At 58.4% G+C, this 18,441-nt stretch overlaps 1 protein-coding gene across 2 annotated transcripts; it reads right to left on the reverse strand.

Annotated features, from left to right (window-relative positions):
- Positions 1-4,340: 4,340 nt before the first annotated feature.
- FDXR (ferredoxin reductase) lies at positions 4,341-14,535 on the reverse strand. Of its 2 annotated transcripts, XM_081219074.1 has the most exons (13): positions 14,428-14,535; positions 13,719-13,837; positions 13,179-13,250; positions 8,813-8,908; positions 8,492-8,614; positions 8,186-8,299; positions 7,748-7,849; positions 6,644-6,751; positions 6,313-6,397; positions 5,980-6,179; positions 5,726-5,897; positions 4,932-5,102; positions 4,341-4,797 (listed from the first exon to the last, which is right to left on the reverse strand). In XM_081219074.1, the coding sequence occupies exons 1-13, from the start codon at positions 14,504-14,506 to the stop codon at positions 4,667-4,669; spliced, it is 1,572 nt and encodes a 523-aa protein (XP_081075200.1). In that variant the 5' UTR covers positions 14,507-14,535; the 3' UTR covers positions 4,341-4,666. The 2 variants fall into 2 exon arrangements, with proteins under 2 accessions (XP_081075200.1, XP_081075199.1); XM_081219073.1 differs by lacking the exon at positions 13,719-13,837 and having other exon boundaries at positions 13,179-13,276.
- Between the last annotated feature and the right edge of the window lie 3,906 nt (positions 14,536-18,441).

Here is an 18,441-nt window from a genome sequence, read left to right on the forward strand (position 1 = left end):
TTTAGCTACATTGAGTTAAACAACAGTGTTAGAATTCATTTCACTTTTCTTTTTCCTTTTTCTAATGTGCCTACCTGTGGCTCTCGTTTTGTTCCTTTTGGACCACGTGACTCTAGATGAAGGACCCAGGTCCTCCCTCAACTCTGAGGGGGCACTGCCCCTAGAAACTCTCTCTGCTGGGAAGGTGTCCTCCAGGACTGGAGAGGAGGAGGAGAGGGAGTTGGTGCGGGTCTTGCCTCTCCCCAGGAGGGATTGCGGAATGCTCCTGGAGGGAGGGGCCTCAATCAGGCCAGTCTCTGAGCTTCAAATAGCAATGGGCAGATTCCAAGAGATTCAGGCTCCAGAGTCTCAGCACCACGTGGCATCCAGCCTCCTCCGCAAGGCAGGAGGTCATCCCCGAGCCCTGGCCTGATCCAACCTCCCACTTGCCTCCCCCTGGCCTCCCCCGTCTCCGCCTCCCATCCACCCACCCCCGCCTGCCCCACTGGCCTGAAACAGTCCTCTGGCCACTGCACCCCTCCTCAAAGAGCACAGCTGCTCCCTGGTGCCCACAAATGAAGTCCAGACACCTGGGTCCCGTGGACAGAGCCCCACGCACCCTAACTGTCCTCCCCTCCGTGCACCCCACACTTCCTCCAGTCTGGTGGCCAGACAGCTCCCGCTGTCATCATCTCCAGGCCTTTGCTCTGCTGTTCCCTCGGGTTACAATGTCCTCTTCCCACTGCCTCTCTCTTGTCTACAGGACAAATTCCAGAATTTTCAGAGCCCCACCTAAATCCCTCTCCCACAGAGCACCTGCCTTAGTGCCTGGCGGCTCTGGAAATACGGGTGAGAAGACACAGGGTCTGGGTCTGGCTCTAGGCCAGTTGCCCTTCTCCCCCTCACCAGCCCCCACCCCCCGGGTTGGGGAGCTCCTGGCTATGCCTCTGCGATGTCTCCCTCATCATTCTGCTCCCTGTTGCAGGAATTTGCCCACTCCATGATGCCCCCGCCCCATACTGGACTGTTATCTTAAGGACCTCTGCCCACCCACTTGCCGCCCGCACCTTTCACAAACGTGCTGGTAATATTTGATGAACACCCGGACCCCCAAAAAGCCCGGCGGAGAGTGGCAGTGGGGACACTCAGCATCACCTTGAACGGCCTGAGCACCTCCACGAGCTTAGGGCTCTTCTCTTCCCCCTGCTCCCCCAATCCCAGGCAGGCTCCCGCACACGGACGTGCACACGCACTCACACTCCAGGCATCTGATGGCCGCCCCCTCTTCTAAGCCGGGAGCCTCGGTCCCAGGAGTCGGCCTAACCCACCAACCGCGCTGTTTCCCGGACGCCCAGGGACCCCGGCTGCGCGGCTCCTCTGGATCCACTGCCCTCCGAGTGAGCGGCCTCAGCTTTGCCGTCGGGTTTCCCTCCCTCCATTTTGCCGAGCTAAAACCTGAACCCAGGCGCCAGGGGAGAAGACCATCCCTCCACCTTGCCCCCACTGGCGCGGTCACCGAGGTCTCCCTCCTCCAAGACGAACCCGCCCCCCCACCCCAGCTGATTCCTCCCGGAACCCCCGGGGGAATCTCTTACACTCGGGCTGTGAAGTTCGGGGTATTTTTAGGCCAGCGATAAATAATTCATAGGGAACGTGGCATCGGGCTCCCCCCGCGGGAGGAGGGGGCGCGAGCGGCGAGAGCCACCGTCACCCGCGGCTCAAGGACACTCGCCATGCGGCGGCAGCAGCGGCGGCAACTCCGGGCGCGGGGACCCGCGCCACGCCTCCTGGCGGCCAAACTGGGCACCACGCACTCCGCGCCCCCCCGCCTCGCTGCTACCCTCTGCGGGGGTCCCGGCTCCCAGGCCCCCATAGCCACTGCCCCAAGCTGCGTCGCCACCCCAAGCCCCGCGGGTGGGGGACGCCGAGTTCGCCTGGCAGGCGGGGCTGTAGGCGGGTACCAGCCCAGCCCTGCCCTAGGGAGAACCCAGGAGTCCGGTTCCCGACCTACCCAGTCCCCTTCACGTTCCTCTTCGAATTCCTAACGGGGTTTAGGAGCAGGTTGGAAACGGACTGGCGCAGCCAGAAACTAGACGGGCTCTGAGACTGAGCAGACGAGCTCCCCCGCCACCCCGCCCAAGTTCCTTTCCTCAGTTTCTCCAAAGCCCGGGTCGGATCGAGCCAGGGCGGTGCCACTATCAGAGGGCTGGGGACTGAGTCCGAAGTCCCGACGGGTGAGCAGGACTAGGACAAGTGGGGTGAGCGTCAGGGCCCCGCAGGAATTCCCCCTTCGCTCACCCAGCAGGACCTTGGGATGGGTCGTGGGACGCACCCTTGGCGATTTTCTGGCCACTGGGTCTTTTGCCTTCGTTTGGCCCTGGCCCTGCTCACCTAGGCCTGGCACGAACCGCCTTCTGCCGCAGGAGGCTCAGTGGCTCCCCTTCCCTGCCGTCGGGGATCCTGGTCGAAGCCCCGGGGGACCAGAGCAACACGCTGGTGGGGCAGCCAGGGCCCAGCGCACCCGGGCTCTCGGCTCTCCCAGGTCCTCTTCGCCCACCCTTCCTTTCCCCTCCTCGGAGCCTGGGTCCGCAGGGCGCGGGGCCAGCATTTGGGAAGAGCCCACCACCCGGTGAAAGCCCACGCTGATTTCCTGAGGTCAGAGGAGGGAGCGCTCTACCGAAGGAAGAGCTGGGAGGGGAGGACCTGGAGGACTTACAGCCGGTGAAGGGGCGGGAGTGTGAAGGCAGATGCGCGCGGTAGGTGCTCAGCAGACCTCCGGGAGCAGGGGGCCGGGCTCCTGGAGCCACCGACAGCCCCCTTTCGTCCTCTCTGCTCCGTGCCCTCTCCAGCCCCCTCCGCTCTGGCCGAACCCAGCCCCGCTCCCCAGCCCCCGCCCGGCTTCCAGCAGCAACAGTTGCGGGGCCCGCAGCCCAGACTCCCACGTCCCCGCACCGCACCCTCCCCTGCGGTGCCGCGGTGCCGGGCGAAAGAGCTGGAAGGCTCGGCGACCCAGGAGACGAACGTCTTGGGCGCCTCGCCCGCGTCCTTCCCTCGCGCCCGCCGCGCGCCTGTCACCTCGGCCTCTCCCTCACCTCCTCTCCGCCCGCCCGGGTCCAAACCCCAGGCCCGGTCCCCGAGGGTCCCGGTCCCCCGGCGCCCCCTTCCTGGGGTTCCCTGCGCCCACCAGACTCTCCCCGGTGCCGCGCTATCTGTCTCCGCCGTCCTTGCCCGCGCGGCGCCTGAGCCCAGCCCCAAGTTGGCGGCGAAGTTGGCGCCCCCGGCTCGGCGCCCGCCACTCACCGGGGGGAAGGGGCGCTGCGCCCGCGCCCAGAGCCCGCGCCGGCCGCCTCCCGCGCGCTGCATGTCCCCGCGCCTCGGCTCAGCGCGCTGGCGCGTGCTGTCCTAGCCCGGCGGGCGCCTGAGCTAGGGCGCCGCGGGGCCGGTGCCCGTGGCGCGCTCTGGCGGGCTGGACCGGGCCCGCCCCCCGTGCCCTTCTAGTGGCCCGCTCGGCGCCCGGCTCTGTCCCGGGCTGGGCAGCTCGCCGCGCCCAGGCTTCCAGGGCTCACCAACCGGCTGTGGCGGAGCGCTTGCCGCCGCCGCCACCCGCGCGGGCCCGCCGCCCGCAGCCTCCGCCCCGCCCCGGCCCGCCTCGGCCGGCCCACCCCGCCGCCCGCTCCCGTGCTGCTCTAGGACTCTTGTTGCCCGCCCTCGCGTCCCTTCTCCCCTCTCCACGACTGTGTCCCCAGACCCGACAGGATACTCGGGGCCAAGTGCAACCTCGGAGAAAACAGGCTGCCCGGAACCCTGGGTTCGAGCCCGAAGCTCACTGGGTGTGTGACCTTGGGCCGGTTAATTCCGAGAATCCCCCAGTCTATAAAGTGAGGACAGCATCTTGGGGCCTGGTGTAAAAGATGGTGAACAGGCTAGGGACATTGAGGTACTATTTTTTAAAGGCTTGTCAATCTGGCTGGAAACCAACAAAGGCGGGAAGGACAGAGTGGGGGACCCGCACAAGACAGAGGGGCCACAGGGCGCAGATGGGGCAAGCTGCTGCCCAGCTCCCTCTTGTTCTTTTCTTGTTTGGGTTGTACTGGGGACTAACCAGGGAGGGGACCCAGCAGTAGAGCCAGCAGAGCAGGCAGTGTGCCTGCCGTGTGGGCAGAAGGCAGGTAGGCTGCAGCAGCAGGGCCAAGCTGAGAAAAAGACGGTGGGTGCCAGGACTGGCTGCCAAAACCCCTCAAGCCCCCAAGAGGCCCCTGAGCAGGGAGCTGGCTCTGCAGCGCCACCTGGTGACTGGAGGGGAGCTGCAGCTGGAAGGTGACCCCGGGTCCCAGAAGAAGTCGCACATCAACCACTGTCCCTCGGTTGCAGGTGTTTTATTTCCAGCATATTTCTGACCTGGTGACCCTCCACAGTCCAGCAGGAGATAGGCAGGAGGGAGGAAGGTCAGCCTGCACCTGCACCCATCCCTAACTAAGGTTATCTCCTTGCTGAGAGTTACCCACAGAGGCAAGAGCGACCTTCTGGCACGAGGAAGTGCTCAGAGGCCCCTGGAAAAGGGGCAGCCAAGGCCCCATGCCAGGACGGCCAGGCGATGCAGCTGTGGTGCAGGGTCCTGCTCAGACTGACCCCGATCCCTCTCCCCCGCACAGCACTCCTCCCCTCCGTGCCTGCCTGGGATCTGGTCTCAGCGTCCCAGCAGCCGCAGCATCTCCTGAGGATCCAGCAGCTTCTCCCTGGGCTTCCCCGCACCCTGGCCCCGGGACACCTCCTCAGCATCCAGCTTCTCCCAGTCCGAGAAAGACACAGGCCAGACCCCTGCGGCAGAGGGAACACGGGTCACTGCCTTCACCTCCTCCTCTACCCCAGCCCAGAGCAGCCCCCTTCCAAACAGTGAAAGGCCCAGGGACCCCTCCCACCCCACCTCCCAGGAGCTCACACAGGGCCCAGACCTCGGCTGCCGAGCAGGGCCTTGACGGCCGCATAGCCAGGCCTGGGGCCAGACGGCAGCAGCCCCGCTTTCAGGTCCTGCAGCAGAATCTGGCCGGTGACGAAGCTGTCAGTCATGGTAGTGGTGATGACACCTGTGGGCCCCCGCTTCACCCAGCCACTGCAGTAGAGGCCTTGGAGAGGGGTAACAAGGGGGTAAGGAATGGGGAGTTGGCTGGACACCCCTGGAAAGCCTGGGCCTCAGTACACACACATATGCACACACCTCCATACACCCCACGGCCTCCCAGCATCCATCAGCTGGGCCCACTCTGGCCGCTGGCCCACTGCCCTCAATGCTTCCCAACCTGTATTTACCATGCCATCCCCCCTTACACCTCAGTGTCCCTGTAGACCAGGAGCTCCCTGTAGGAGCTGGGTTCTGCCCACCTTGTTTCAACAGGCTCTCAGTAAACACTGAATGAATTAATTAATGACTAAACAGGTATGTGGATATTAAATCAGGCTGGAAGCTCGCTGAGGCCAAGGGGCTGCTGCTTCATCTCCAGTCCCAGCACTAGGCCTAGCCCAGAGCAGGCCTCAGTAAATTGAATGACTTAATAACCAGATATATGTGTGGGCATCTCAGCTAGACTGGGAGCTTCCTCTAGGGCCAGAAGGAGGCTGGGGCAGGGGCAGGGTCTTGGGACAGGGCCTGGCTCAGAGCAGGTTCTCAGTGCATGTCACCAGATGAATAAATGAATGTGAATGGCCCCGGGAGACACCAGCCTCCCTGTCCCCTACTACACCCTCTCACCTGGCACATCCACAACCCGGCCCTCCATATTGGGGATGACCCCAAGTTTGGGGTCGAAGGGCACACTGGGGTCGATGGGGCGGCTCTTATACCCAATGCTGCTCAGCACCAGCCCACAGGGGAGGTCTTCCACATCTCCAGTGGGCACTGCCCGGGTGGCCTCACCAACACCCTATGGGGAGAGGGTGGGAAACACCAGGCTGGGGCTGGGGAGATTTGAGAACGGGGGTGTCTTTGGGTAACAGGAGACTCACCTCCAGTCTGGTGACTGCCAGGCGGATGCCTGCCGCTCGCCGCCCATCTGGCGAGGGCAGCACCTGCTGAGGGCTTCGGAAAAAACGGAGGCCCCAGGCGCGGGAGGCTGATGCCCAGCGGGCAGCCTCCGCCACCCCTGGCTTCTCCGTGGCTGCTCGAAGCAGTAGTTCCATCAGCCGCTTCCTCGGGCGAGGGACCTCTGTTAGCAACACAGAACATCTCAGGGCGGTGTCCGGGTTACAGCCCTCTCCCCTAATGCCCTCCCCCGAGCCCTCTCTGACCTATACCATCCCCTCCCTAGTGGGCCGGGGGGCCGGGCCAGGGCCCCTCACCCTTGATTCTGTCCTGAAGGCCCAAGAAATCCGCAGGATCCAAAATGGGCCGAGTTCCTGGTAACTGAATCATCTCCCGAAGCTCCTTGGCGGTGTGGGCGGGGAGTGGGGGAGGAGTCAGGCCCAGAGCGCTGTCCACTCTTGAGCCCACCCCAGAACCCAGCCCAGGTGGGAGACACCACCAGCTCCCACCAGCACGGAAGGCACTGCGCCCCAGGGGGGCCTGCCTGGCTCTCTCTCTTCCACCCCAGGCAGCTCTGCCCTGCCACACCCCCCCAAGGAGCAGACCATCTACTTGGGACCCTGGCCCCTCTCCCTCAGGCCCCAGCACCTTAATGGTGAAGGCCACTTGCAGGGCTCCACGTCGGCCCACTATCCACACCGTCTTCACCTGATTCTGTCTCAGTGCCCCCAGGGCAGCCTCCGTGATATCCGTTTTCTGGCACAAAAGGAGGACCTTAAAGTCGTTGGACACTGACAGCAGAAGGGACCTCTCCATTAGCTGGGCCGTGAGAAGGTTGGCAGCCTGAAATGGCACCACTGCCCACCCCCCCGGTGGCCAGATGGAGCACTGCTGCCAATTCTGCAAATGGCTCCAAGTAGTAGCAAACCAGGCCCACGCTCTTCATTCAACAAGTGTCTACTGAGTGTTTACCACGTGCCAGACACTGTGCAAAGGGCATGGGTGGCGGGGTGTCAATGGTGAGCAAAAGAGACATGGTACCGGCCTTCACAGAGCTTCTGATCTGATGGAGAAAGAGACTTATCGAATATTCAATAAAAAGTATAAAATTGCAGTGGTGACAACATGCTTTGAAACAGAAGTAGCCAAGTCTATGGGAGGAGAGTATTACAGGGAAATGGACCTATTCAGGTCCATGGAGGCTTCCTGGAGGAAGGGACAACTGAACCAAGAACTAAAAGATGCAAACAGGTTAACGGGCAGAAGGTGAGCTGAGAGGGTTCTGAGCAAGAGGAATGGTGTCTGTATACTGAAAACTTTTTTTAAAAAAGCCTATGGGGCTTCCCTGGTGTCGCAGTGGTTGAGAGTCCGCCTGCCGATGCAGGGGACACGGGTTCGTGCCCCGGTCCGGGAAGATCCCACATGCCGCGGAGCGGCTGGGCCCGTGAGCCATGGCCGCTGAGCCTGCGCGTCCGGAGCCTGTGCTCCGCAAAGGGAGAGGCCACAGCAGTGAGAGGCCCGCGTACCATGCAAAAAAAAAAAAAAAAAAAAAGCCTATGTAGCTGCAGAAAATGAAGGGGGAAATGGTATGAGACGAAGCTCACAGGCTGCCTTCTAGAAGGCCTCTGCCCAGCACCAAGGGGAAACAGAGGCTCAGTGTGGAGGGACGAGGCCCAAACCCTGCAGGCAGGGGCACCCTCTCCTTGGTGTGACCTGCCCTCCACCCCTCCAGCCCTTGACCTACCCACTCACCTCCAGGTGCTCAGGTGGTGTCAGCAGGATCCGGGCCACATCCAGAGCCACATTCCCCTGCCCCAGAACCACGGCCGTGTCACAGCTCAGGTCCGGCGCCAGCTGGAGGACAGAGGTCTGGATAGGGGTCCCCTAACCTCGGCCCCAGTCAGGCTAATCTCAGCCTCATGCCCAGTCCCCGGCCGCACCCTCAGGCTCCCCTACTCTCGGAAAGTCCACCTGCCCTGAGCTTCAGCTCAGGTCCCTCCACCCCGACCCAGCACCCCCTCTTCCCAGAGGCCTCCCGCCTCGGTCAGCCTGATGTTTCACATCTCATCTCACTGCGAGCTTCCCAGGCCTGTGGCTCCCTCTTCCCCGAGCTGCGGCAGCCAAGAGCTGCCCCTGGCCCCGGCTGAGGAGTGGGGAGGAAGAGGCAGGGGGAGTGCTCCCCAAACTCACCTCCCGGTTCTCAGGAAGCCCATTGTACCAGCCCACAAAGGCCCGGGCTGAGAACACACCAGGCAGCTCCTCTCCGGGGATCTCCAGGGCCTTATGGTCCTCTGCCCCGTAGCTCTGAGGAAAGACCCAGAGGCCTCAGCAGCGGCAAAGGGGCCAGGCAGCCCCCGCCGGGCTCCCAGTGGCCTCCTTCCTGCTCCTCCTCCACAGCCTCCGCTGTGGCCCTCACCCCTAGGTCTTCTACCCGCTGCCACCAAGCACTGCGGCAGCCCTGCCCCACCCCCCCCACCCCCCGCCGTCTGCGCTCACCAGCACCACGGCGTGGTAGGCGTCCCGCAGCTCCTGCACGGTCACATCCCTGCCCACCACCACGTTGCCGTGGAAGGCACAGCGGTCAGAGTGGGCCGTCCGGGTAAAAGTGTTGATGACATTCTGCCGGGGCCCGGAGTGGGAGGGGTTAGAGGGTGGGGCAGCTCCAGGGCCCGTGGCTGTGCCACCCTCACCCCACAATGTCCGGGGTGGCATCCCCCCAGAGGGCCTGGGGTCATTCCATGCGGTCAGGGAGCCTCCCTTCCCTCCTCACCTGGACCAAAGTCTCCAAAGCCCTGCTCCGAGCCCAGAGAGACCCACCTTCACCTCGGGGTGGTCGGGCGCCACGCCAAAGCGCACCAGGCCGAAGGGCACCAGCTGCTTCTCGTAGATGTCCACATGGGCCTGGGAGTGGTGCTGGGGGAGAAGGCAATGGCTGGTGGGGCCGAGGCGGGCCCCTGTGGGTCCTGCCCTTCCCAGGACAAAGCAGGAGAGCCCAGCTCAGTGGGCTAACAAGGTGGCCTTGACCCTCTGCAAGGAGAGAGAAAGGCCCACGACTCCCCATCTGCCTAGAGAGCCGGGCTAGAGGAGTGGGGCCAGGGCAGCCGAGGCCAGACTTCAAGGACTGCCGGCCCACTGAGATGGCGAGAACTCTGGCCAACCGAGGAAGACGGCAGCTTTCCCTCCACTGGAGTTGTGTCAGGGGAGCTTCTTCGTCTACTTGGGACAGACGTGACACACAGCCCTGCCCTAGAACCCGCGGACACTTCTAGAAATGCCCAGCCCATACATGACCTGAGAACCACCCTTGGAAACTCATACCTGCTTTAGCTCTAGCCTCCAAGACCATCCTGTTGGAAAGCGGACCAGCAGGACAGAGACTTCGAGGCACAGCTGGGGCATGAGGGGAGCCGAGGGGGATGGAAGTGGCCCTACTCCTAGTCGTAGAAAAAACAATCTCACTCGTATGTTGGTTCCACACTGCCTGCCCCTCACCCCGGGGCACCCAGAGGGGCCGTGGGGAAGGCTCAGGTTTGGGGGTCGGGCAGACAAGTGTGGTGTAGCTCTGCCACCGAACAGCCGCATGGCCCCGGCAAGTCCCAGCGTCCGCCTGGGTCTCAGTCTCTTCCTCTGTAAACCGGGACAGATGACACGCCCCTCTCAGGGTTGTTGGGAACCATCCCGGAGGTCGGGATGGTGAGACTCTGGGCCACCAGCAGGTTCAGGGTCAAGCAGATGGGGCTCCCGTGGATGACACTACCCTGCCTCGCGCCCCGATCAGGCTCTTGCGCGATTCCACACTCCCGATTCAGTGGGACTCGAGGCAAACGAGCTCCTGCCCTCCAGCAGCCCTCCCGCCAGCAAAGCCTCACGCTCAGCTCCTCGCCTTTGTCCACATCCCACTGCGGGCACCCAAGTCCCGGCTCCCCACGCGCCCATCGTGCCTCCCGACTCTCCCCATCCCCCTCAAGCCCCGCTGACGTCGCTGGGCCCTTGAAGAGCTGCAGCTTTGGAGTCAACAGCCGCGGGGCCAACCCAGCCCCACTGCTATCTGACTCTGTGCCGCTGGAATGTTCCTTACTGGACCACAGAACATTCCTTCTGGTGTGGGGTTCTGGATGAAATGAGCAAAGCCTACACCCTTAGCCCAGGGAGTGACCTGCTGTGAGTGTTCAATCAAAAGCTGTCATTACCGTCACTGTGGTTTTCGTGGTAGTTGTATGTCACCACCTGGCTCACAAACCTTCCCTGGCTGTCCTGCCGTGGGGCAAAGTTCAAACTGCTGAGGCTGGAGGTCAATACCGGACGCTACCCGCCTTTCCATCTTATCTTCCCTTCTTTCCAGCTGTGGAGGCTTCCCTCCAGCTCACAAGGCTCTCTCCAAGGCCACCTCCGCAAGGCTCAATCCGCTGGGCCTGTTTACTGGTTCTCTCACAGGACTGGCCTCATCTTCCAGGATGCCCCTCCTCCCTAGCTCTCACAGGTCCCTCCAATCCCTCTGGCTGCTCTTTTCCAGGCCCCTTTTTCTGTCCCCCCTCTAACAAGAATATTCTCTGAGGTTCTTCCAATCTGAGACCCCCCGTTCCCTTGCCCCCGCACACATTCTCTGGGGAATTGTCATCCGCTCCCTCCTGTGACCTCAAATTCCCTTGGACTTACTGATGACATTCTACTCTCTCTCTTCTGCCCAGACCTCCCACCAAGCCTGAGACCCCTGAACAGCTCACCTCACACACCTCACACCCATTGGGATGAAAGTCAGTCCTCCCCTCCCCCAAACCTCTCCCTCTCAGCTCCGGGGTCAGAAGCTGGGGCTCCTCCCTGACTCCCCTCTACCCTGTCCAATCAGACCCCCATCCTCCCCACTGCTCCTCCGGCCACCAGCCCTGCCTCTCGCTCTGCTGTCTGCCCTGCAGGCAGAGAGAGGGCTCCAGATCAAAAACCGGGTGCTTCCAGACCCTTGCCTAAAACCCTTCACTGAAGCCAACCACCTATAGCAGCAGGCAGGGGTTTGTTTTCAAATGTTGATTCCTGGGCCCCAGACACAGTTTGATTAGGTGGGGACTAGGCCCAGAAATGTGTATTTTCACAAGTCCCCCAGGGGACTCTGATGGAGGGAAGGGGGTGGCCAGCACCAAGAGAAACTGCCTGAGTCCAAGCTGGTCAGTGGCTTCCCAGCCACAAGGATCTGTGCCCACCTACCTCCTCCAGCCTCTGCTCTCACCCCTCCACCCTCACTGCACACGCCCACCTTCCTGAACTCAACGGTCCCCAAACCCGCATTCTCTTTCCTCTGGGTCTTTGTCACATGGTTCTCTGTGCCTGGGGCCCTCTGGCCTCTTACCCATTCCCCTGCCCCACCGGGCTGCTCCTTCTGTCCTTGAGACAGCAATCTGGACGTCACCTCCTCCAGGCTGGGTTAGGTACCCCTCCTGTACGCCGCCCCCGGCATCAGGGCCCTAGAATACTGCATAAACCCTCTTCCCACCACTCCACAAACTCCCACAATAGACTGTCAGGTCCTTGAGCATGGGGACCACGTCTGTCCTGCTCACACCCACGTTCCCAGTGCCAAGCTGTGCCTGGATCATGTCAGTGTCCAGTGGTTGATTACTGAATGGCTCAGCGTGGAGCTTAAGAGCGGGCTCTGCTATCGGAGTGCCCACGGTCAGAACCCAGGCCTTCCCTGCTCAGAGGTGGGGCCTTGGGCAGCCTCGCTCAGTTCTCACCTGTGAAGCAAGAGCCATGCCACCTGCTTCGCAACTTGTCTTGGGGATGCGATGAGATGCTGTGCAGACAGTGCCTGACTCGGCTAAGTGCCACTGTCCCAAATGGGCTGCGCGTGTTCCCGCCACGGGAGCACAGCCAGTCGCTTGGAGCTCCCAGTGGGCCAGGACCAGCTTGTAACTGGCCTCGGTGCCCATCCCCCAGCACCTCCCCCAGGGAAAGTATGTGCAGGCTAGAGCCTTTGTTCACACTGGGGACATTGAGAATCCTGCCTGGGAGGCCTACCCTCCTCCCCCTCCAAATTTCAGGCTCAGCTCGCACAGTGCCCCTTACACAGAGCCCTCCAGGACCTCCCCAGCCCCTGGGAGATCCCTGGTCTCCCTGCCAGCGCCCGTGCAGGAGGCCCTCTCCAGAGCCTGAGGCCTCCTTCAACTCACTTCTCCAGGAAGCACTGTCTGACCGACTCCACCCAACTGGGCTCAAGCTGGTCACTTCATCGTAATTAGCTCTTTCCCCTGTGCTGCTTGGAAGCCATGCTTAGGTCACTTTTTGGCAGGGTGACCGACTCATCCTGGCCTCCCCAAGACCCTCCCAGTTTTAACACTGAAAGCCTTACATCCTGGACAAAATGAGCAGGTCGATCACCCTACTTTTTAAGTATTAATATCCGTATATGTGTGTGTGTGTGTGTGTGTGCATGTAATTAATATATACATCCTTTCTCCTCTCTCTCCACAGCAAGGTCATTGTCCTATGTCTCAGTCAGCCTAGGTCTCCCGCATCCCTCCCCCACCCCCACCAACTCACGCCAACCCATGATTCTCCCTCCTTCCTCCCTCCCGCCAAGGTCTGCCGAAGTTTCAAGGGTAACCAGCAACCTTGGGGCCCCGCCTGCCAAGGCTTATACTATAAACCTTGAGACCCCAGCCATGGGGTGGTGGGGGGGGAAGGCGTGGAATGGAGGGTAGAGAGCAGGCCGGAAGACCAGCACCAGCACCAGCACGGCATGGGGAGGGCTGGAGCTATTGGCGAGGAGAGTGCAGTGAGGTGCCTAAAGTTACAGAAATGCCTGAGAAGAGGGGGTGGCCTCAAGATGCAGGATGTTCGGGACAGAGTGGAGACAGAGGAGAAAGAAGGGAAGATGAGGGGCAGGACAAAGTCATCACGCAGGTCTGCATCAGCTCCCTGGAGTACTTGGCCAAGAAGGCATAGCTGACCGTCCGCCACAGACCACTGACCATCACCCATGAGGCAAACACACTTCTCTTCTAGCTGAGGACCTAGAGTGGGGAGCCCCAGGTGACAAAGCATGCAGGAAATGTCCCGTCTAGATGGGCTGGGAGCCCCTTCCCCTTCAGGGATCCAGGAGTGCTTTTAAAACCCAAAGGAGTGGAGCTTGCCCTTAGGATTGGAGCAGCAGGTGAATCATGGGAAAAGGAACCAGGAGGAAGCGGCTTACCTTTAGCAGGTGTTGGGCGGTGTAAAAGCCAGCTGGGCCACTGCCCACCACACAGATCTGGGGGGTCTGCTCCTGTGTGGAGAACTGCTGGCGGAAGCCTAGGGCAGGGGGGACCGGGGAGGAAGGTCAGTTCAAGACTCCCTCCCCGGGACTTCCCTGGTGGAACAGTGGTTAAGAATCTGCCTGCCAATGCAGGGGACACGGGTTCGAGCCCTGGTCTGGGAAGATCCCACATGCTGCAGAGTATCTAAGCCTGTGCGCCACAACTACTGAGCCTGCGCTCTACAGCTCACGAGCCACAACTACTGAGCCCATGTGCCACACCTACTGAAGCCTGTGCACCTGGAGCCTGTGCTCGGCAACAAGAGAAGCCCCAGCAATGAGAAGCCTGCGCACTGCAGTGAAGAGTAGCCCCCACTAGCCGCGACTTAGAGAAAGCCTGCACTCAGCAACGAAGACCCAACGCAGCCAAAAATAAATAAAATAAAATAAAATAAATAAAAATTAAAAAAAGACTCCCTCCCCCTCCCAAACCCCAACTTCAGTGTCCAACAGAAAACGGAGTTTCCCAGGCTTCACCCTCATCTGTGCCCTCCTTCTCTTTTTCCTCAAAGCTTTGGCGTTTGCAGGGTCCCTTACTTCATCTGAATTCCCAAAGGCTGTGTCTTCATCCAGAGCCCTCATCTCACCCATGAACTTACTATGCCGCTGAAGATGGCCTACTCGACAATCCCCATCACCCCTGAAGCTTCCCTGCTCAGCACTTCTAAATTTTTCTCACCGGGTTCCCAACCCACCCAGCTAGAATACCACATCCTTCCAACAGACCCCATATCGCCCCTGTGGATCTCCCCACAAGGCCCCATTTTACCTCTTCTTACCTCTCTCTCCACAGAGCCCTCTATTGCCCATAGAGGCCCCTGTTTCGCCTCAGACTTCCCTCTTGCCCCACAGACCTCCTATCACCCCCATTCACTCCTTCACACTTCTGTGCACATCATGGTCTCCCCTTCTCACTTTTGTTGACCCCTGTCTCACCTCAGGAGCCTCACATATTACCGCACAGGCCGCCATCTGCCCCTGTACACCACCCCCATCTCATCTGCATGAGTGGACCCCTCCAGTCTCGCCCCTGGTCCCCTCTCTCTCCCCTCTCCAGCCCTGCAACCAGCTTGGCTCCTATTCCTATACATAGCGCTCGCAGGCCTCCCCGCGCTCCCATTCAGCCCTACAGGTGCCCTGCTCCTACTCTGGGTGCTCTCGGAAGGAGGCGGCCGGGTCCGAGGCCACGCCGACCAGGGCCACCAGCGCCAACAGCGCGGAGCCATGCCTGGAAAGAGCAACTAGCCAGCGGACCCGACCCCGCCCTGATCTCCCGCGCCGGCTCCGGCCCCGCCCCCGTCCTTCCTGTGACCCCGCCCATAATCGCGGCCCCGCCCCAAATCCCGCCTTCCACGCTCCAGGAAAGCACAGCGTGGCGGCTCCACCCCCACACCCAAAAGAATCCCACCGCCCTAATGAAAAGCCCGCCCCCCGGTCCACCCCCTTCCGCTGAGGGCCCGCCCCCCAGGGCTTCCGGGCCGTATGTGACTCAATAAATTGCTCCGTAATCTTTACCCTCCCTCCAATTATCTGGAGCCTAGAGTTGGAGGAGAGCAAATCCTCATTGCTGTTTCAATGCCGCCTGAAAGAAGGAGCCAATTAGAAAGGAGCTTACTTTACTTACCCCACCCCCGGAAGCTGTCGTTGCTCGCTGATGACGCAGACGCCTTTCCTATTTGATAGCGTACCCCGGCTCGTTTCCGTCTCAGCCAATCACAAGCCAGGTTCAAGCGAGCCTCCCGGCCCATTGGGTAATAACCACAAGAGTCCGGAAGTCTGGAAAAAGGGTCTCCAGGCAGGACTTCGGGCATTTCTTTCTCCGGCGCCTGGCGTTACACAGGTTTGACCCCGATAAGATGCTGTCCAGGTCGGGCCAGAGAGAATTTTAAACCTTGGAGATCTTGTTGCTTAATCGTCCTCCCCTTTACATAGGTGAGGGAACAGAGAGGAGCGTCTTGCCCTCTGTACCAAGGGCAGAGCCAGATCTCCCACCCTTGTCCAGCAGGCTGGAATAGGGTGAGGCGAATGAGGCAATGGCCTGGAGTGCAAAATTTAAGGGGGCGCCAAAAACCTCAGTAATCAAAGTAATAATCTTGTAATGCAATGTTTCAGAAGATCAAAATTAAGGCAAAAAAATCCACAATAAACGATGTATTTTTATTTTTTTAATTTATTTTTTATACAGCAGGTTCTTATTAATTATCTATTTTATACATATCAGTGTATATATGTCAATCCCAATCTCCCAATTCATCCCACCACCACCACTATCTCCCCCTCGACTTTCCCCCCTTGGTGTCCATACGTTTGTTCTCCACATCTGTGTCTCTATTTCTGCCTTGCAAACTGGTTTCTCTGTACCATTTTTCTAGATTCCACATACTTGCGTTAATATACGATATTTGTTTTTCTCTTTCTGACTTACTTCATTCTGTATGACAGTGTCTAGGTCCATCCACAACTCTACAAATGACCCAATTTCGTTCCTTTTTATGGCTGAGTAATATTCCATTGTATATATGTACCACATCTTCTTTATCCATTCGTCTGTCAGTGGGCATTTAGGTTGCTTCCGTGACCTGGCTATTGTAAATAGTGCTGCAGTGAACGTTGGGGTGCACGTGTCTTTTTGAATTATGTTTTTCTCTGGGTATATGCCCAGTAGTGGGATTGCTGGACCATATGGTAATACGAGATGTATTTTTAAATGACAGGTCCGTAGTCACATCTGACCCAGTGATCCTGATGCTGCCTCCCCCACCCTTCCCCCAAGGGCCTTCTTGTGAAGCACATCCTTGGTGAAGCCTTTCCTGCCCCTTCCTCTCCCAAGCTGGGTTAGGGCCCCTTTTTGTCCCTGCAGCACTCCAGCCCATCATTACCTATTACACTGCTTTATCATTCTTTTTTTTTAATAAATTTTTTAAATTTTATTTATTTATTTTTGGCTGCGTTGGGTCTTTGTTGCTGCACGCAGGCTTTCTCTAGTTGTGGCGAATGGGGGCTACTATTCGTTGCGGTGCACAGGCTTCTCATTGCAGTGGCTTCTCTTGTTGTGGCGCATGGGCTCTAGGCACGTGGGCTTCAGTAGTTGTGGCTCGCGGGCTTCAGTAGTTGTGGCGCACGGGCTTAGTTGCTCCGCGGCATGTGGGATCTTCCTGGACCAGGGCTAGAACCCGTGTCCCCTTCATTGGCAGGCGGATTCTTTTTTTTTTTCTTTTTTTTTTCTTTTTGCGGTATGCGGGCCTCCCACTGTTGTGGCCTCTCCCGTTGCGGAGCACAGGCTCCGGATGCGCAGGCCCAGCGGCCATGGCTCACGGGCCCAGCCGCTCCGCGGCATATGGGATCCTCCCAGACCGGGGCACGAACCCGTATCCCCTGCATCGGCAGGCGGACTCTCAACCACTGCGCCACCAGGGAGGCCCCAACAGGCGGATTCTTAATCACTGCGCCACCAGGGAAGTCCCTATCGTTCTTAAATTATTTTTTTACTGAAGTTGTCCACTGAAAGAAAAATGCACAATGTACACATCGTGAGTTCAGTTTTATTCCGGGACCTTACTAAGGACTGTAGCCCAGGAGACAGCCTCTCAGATTACTCTGAGAAACTGCTCCAAAGAGGTAAGGGAGGAGCCAGGATATATATGAACTTTTTTTTGCTGGGAAAAACATGTAGTCAAGCAAAAAAAGATTATCGCTAATCACAAAGAACAGACATCTCGAGTTAATGCTTTTAGTGCTTTTCCATGTAAGATGCAAGAATATGGGGTCACTGAAATTTTTCCTTAGATATATAAATTAACTATCTAGGGGCCAGTATATCCAAAGCACAGAATGCTTTCTGTTTTTCCCCATCCTGAACTCCCCTTAGGGATCATTGTCAGTGGGTGACTGCAGTAGCTAATGGCTTGATACTTGTAGAACTGGAATGGCAGGCAACATTTTTTTCTTTACAAAGTACAATGAACAGAAAAGTGCACAAACCATAAGGGTACTATTTGATGAGTCACCACAAAATATAACCATGTAATCACCACTCAGATCAAGTAGAACATGGCCAGCACCCCCAGGAGTTCCTTGTGCCCCTTCTAGTCACTTCCCCTCCCTCGTACTCAGAGGTAAATACTGCTCTGATTTCTAATAAGTCATTGTGTTTTGTGCTCATCCCACTAGACCAGGAGTAGGCAAACTACTGTTTGCAGCCCAAATCCTGCCCACCACCTGTTTTTGTATAACCCACAAGTTCATGGCTGTTACATTCTTAAATAGTTTTTCTAAAACTGTAAAGAATAATGTTCTGCGACATGTGAAAACTACATAAAGTTAAAAAAAAAATTCTTTTAGGGACTTCCCTGGCAGTCCAGTGGTTAGGAGTCAGAGCTTTCACTGCCGGGGCCCGGGTTCGATCCTTGGTTGGGGAACTAAGATCCTGCAAGCCGCACGGCATGGCCTATATATATATACATATATATATATATATATATATATATATATATATATATATATATATATATATATATGTATATGTATATATATATAAAACACAGTGATGCTCATTTCTTTACATATTGTCTCTGGCTGTTTTTGCACTTTGATGGCACAGTTTGTTTGTTTGTTTGCGGTACACGGGCCTCTCACTGTTGTGGCCTCTCCCATTGCGGAGCACAGGCTCCAGACGCGCAGGCTCAGCGGCCATGGCTCACGGGCCCAGCTGTTCCGCGGCATGCGGGATCCTCCCGGACCGGGGCACGAACCCGTGTCCCCTGCATCTGATGGCACAGTTGAGTAGTTGTGACAGAGACCATATCATCCACAAAGCCCAAAATATTTACCATTTTGCCTTTTACTGAAAAAGTTTGTCAATTCCTGCACTAGATGGTAAGCTCCAGAAGATTGGGGCCCAATCGCATTCACTTTTATCCCCAGAGCTTTGCACAGTGCCTGGCACATAATGGATGTTCATAAAGAATTTGTCTTAACGATACATTTATTAAGACGGGAGGAAGAGGAGATTCAGGATCTGACACCCCAGAAAGCCCTATAGGGCTCCCTACCCAGAGGTAGTATGTCTGGTGGTTAAGAGCAGGAATTCTGGAGTTGGACACACCAGGTTTGAATCTTTCTTCGTCCACTTACTAGCTATATGACATTGATAAGTTTAATC

Source organism: Mesoplodon bidens (genome assembly GCF_964165515.1).
Source record: "Mesoplodon bidens genome assembly, chromosome: 19".
Lineage (NCBI taxonomy): Eukaryota > Metazoa > Chordata > Mammalia > Artiodactyla > Ziphiidae > Mesoplodon > Mesoplodon bidens.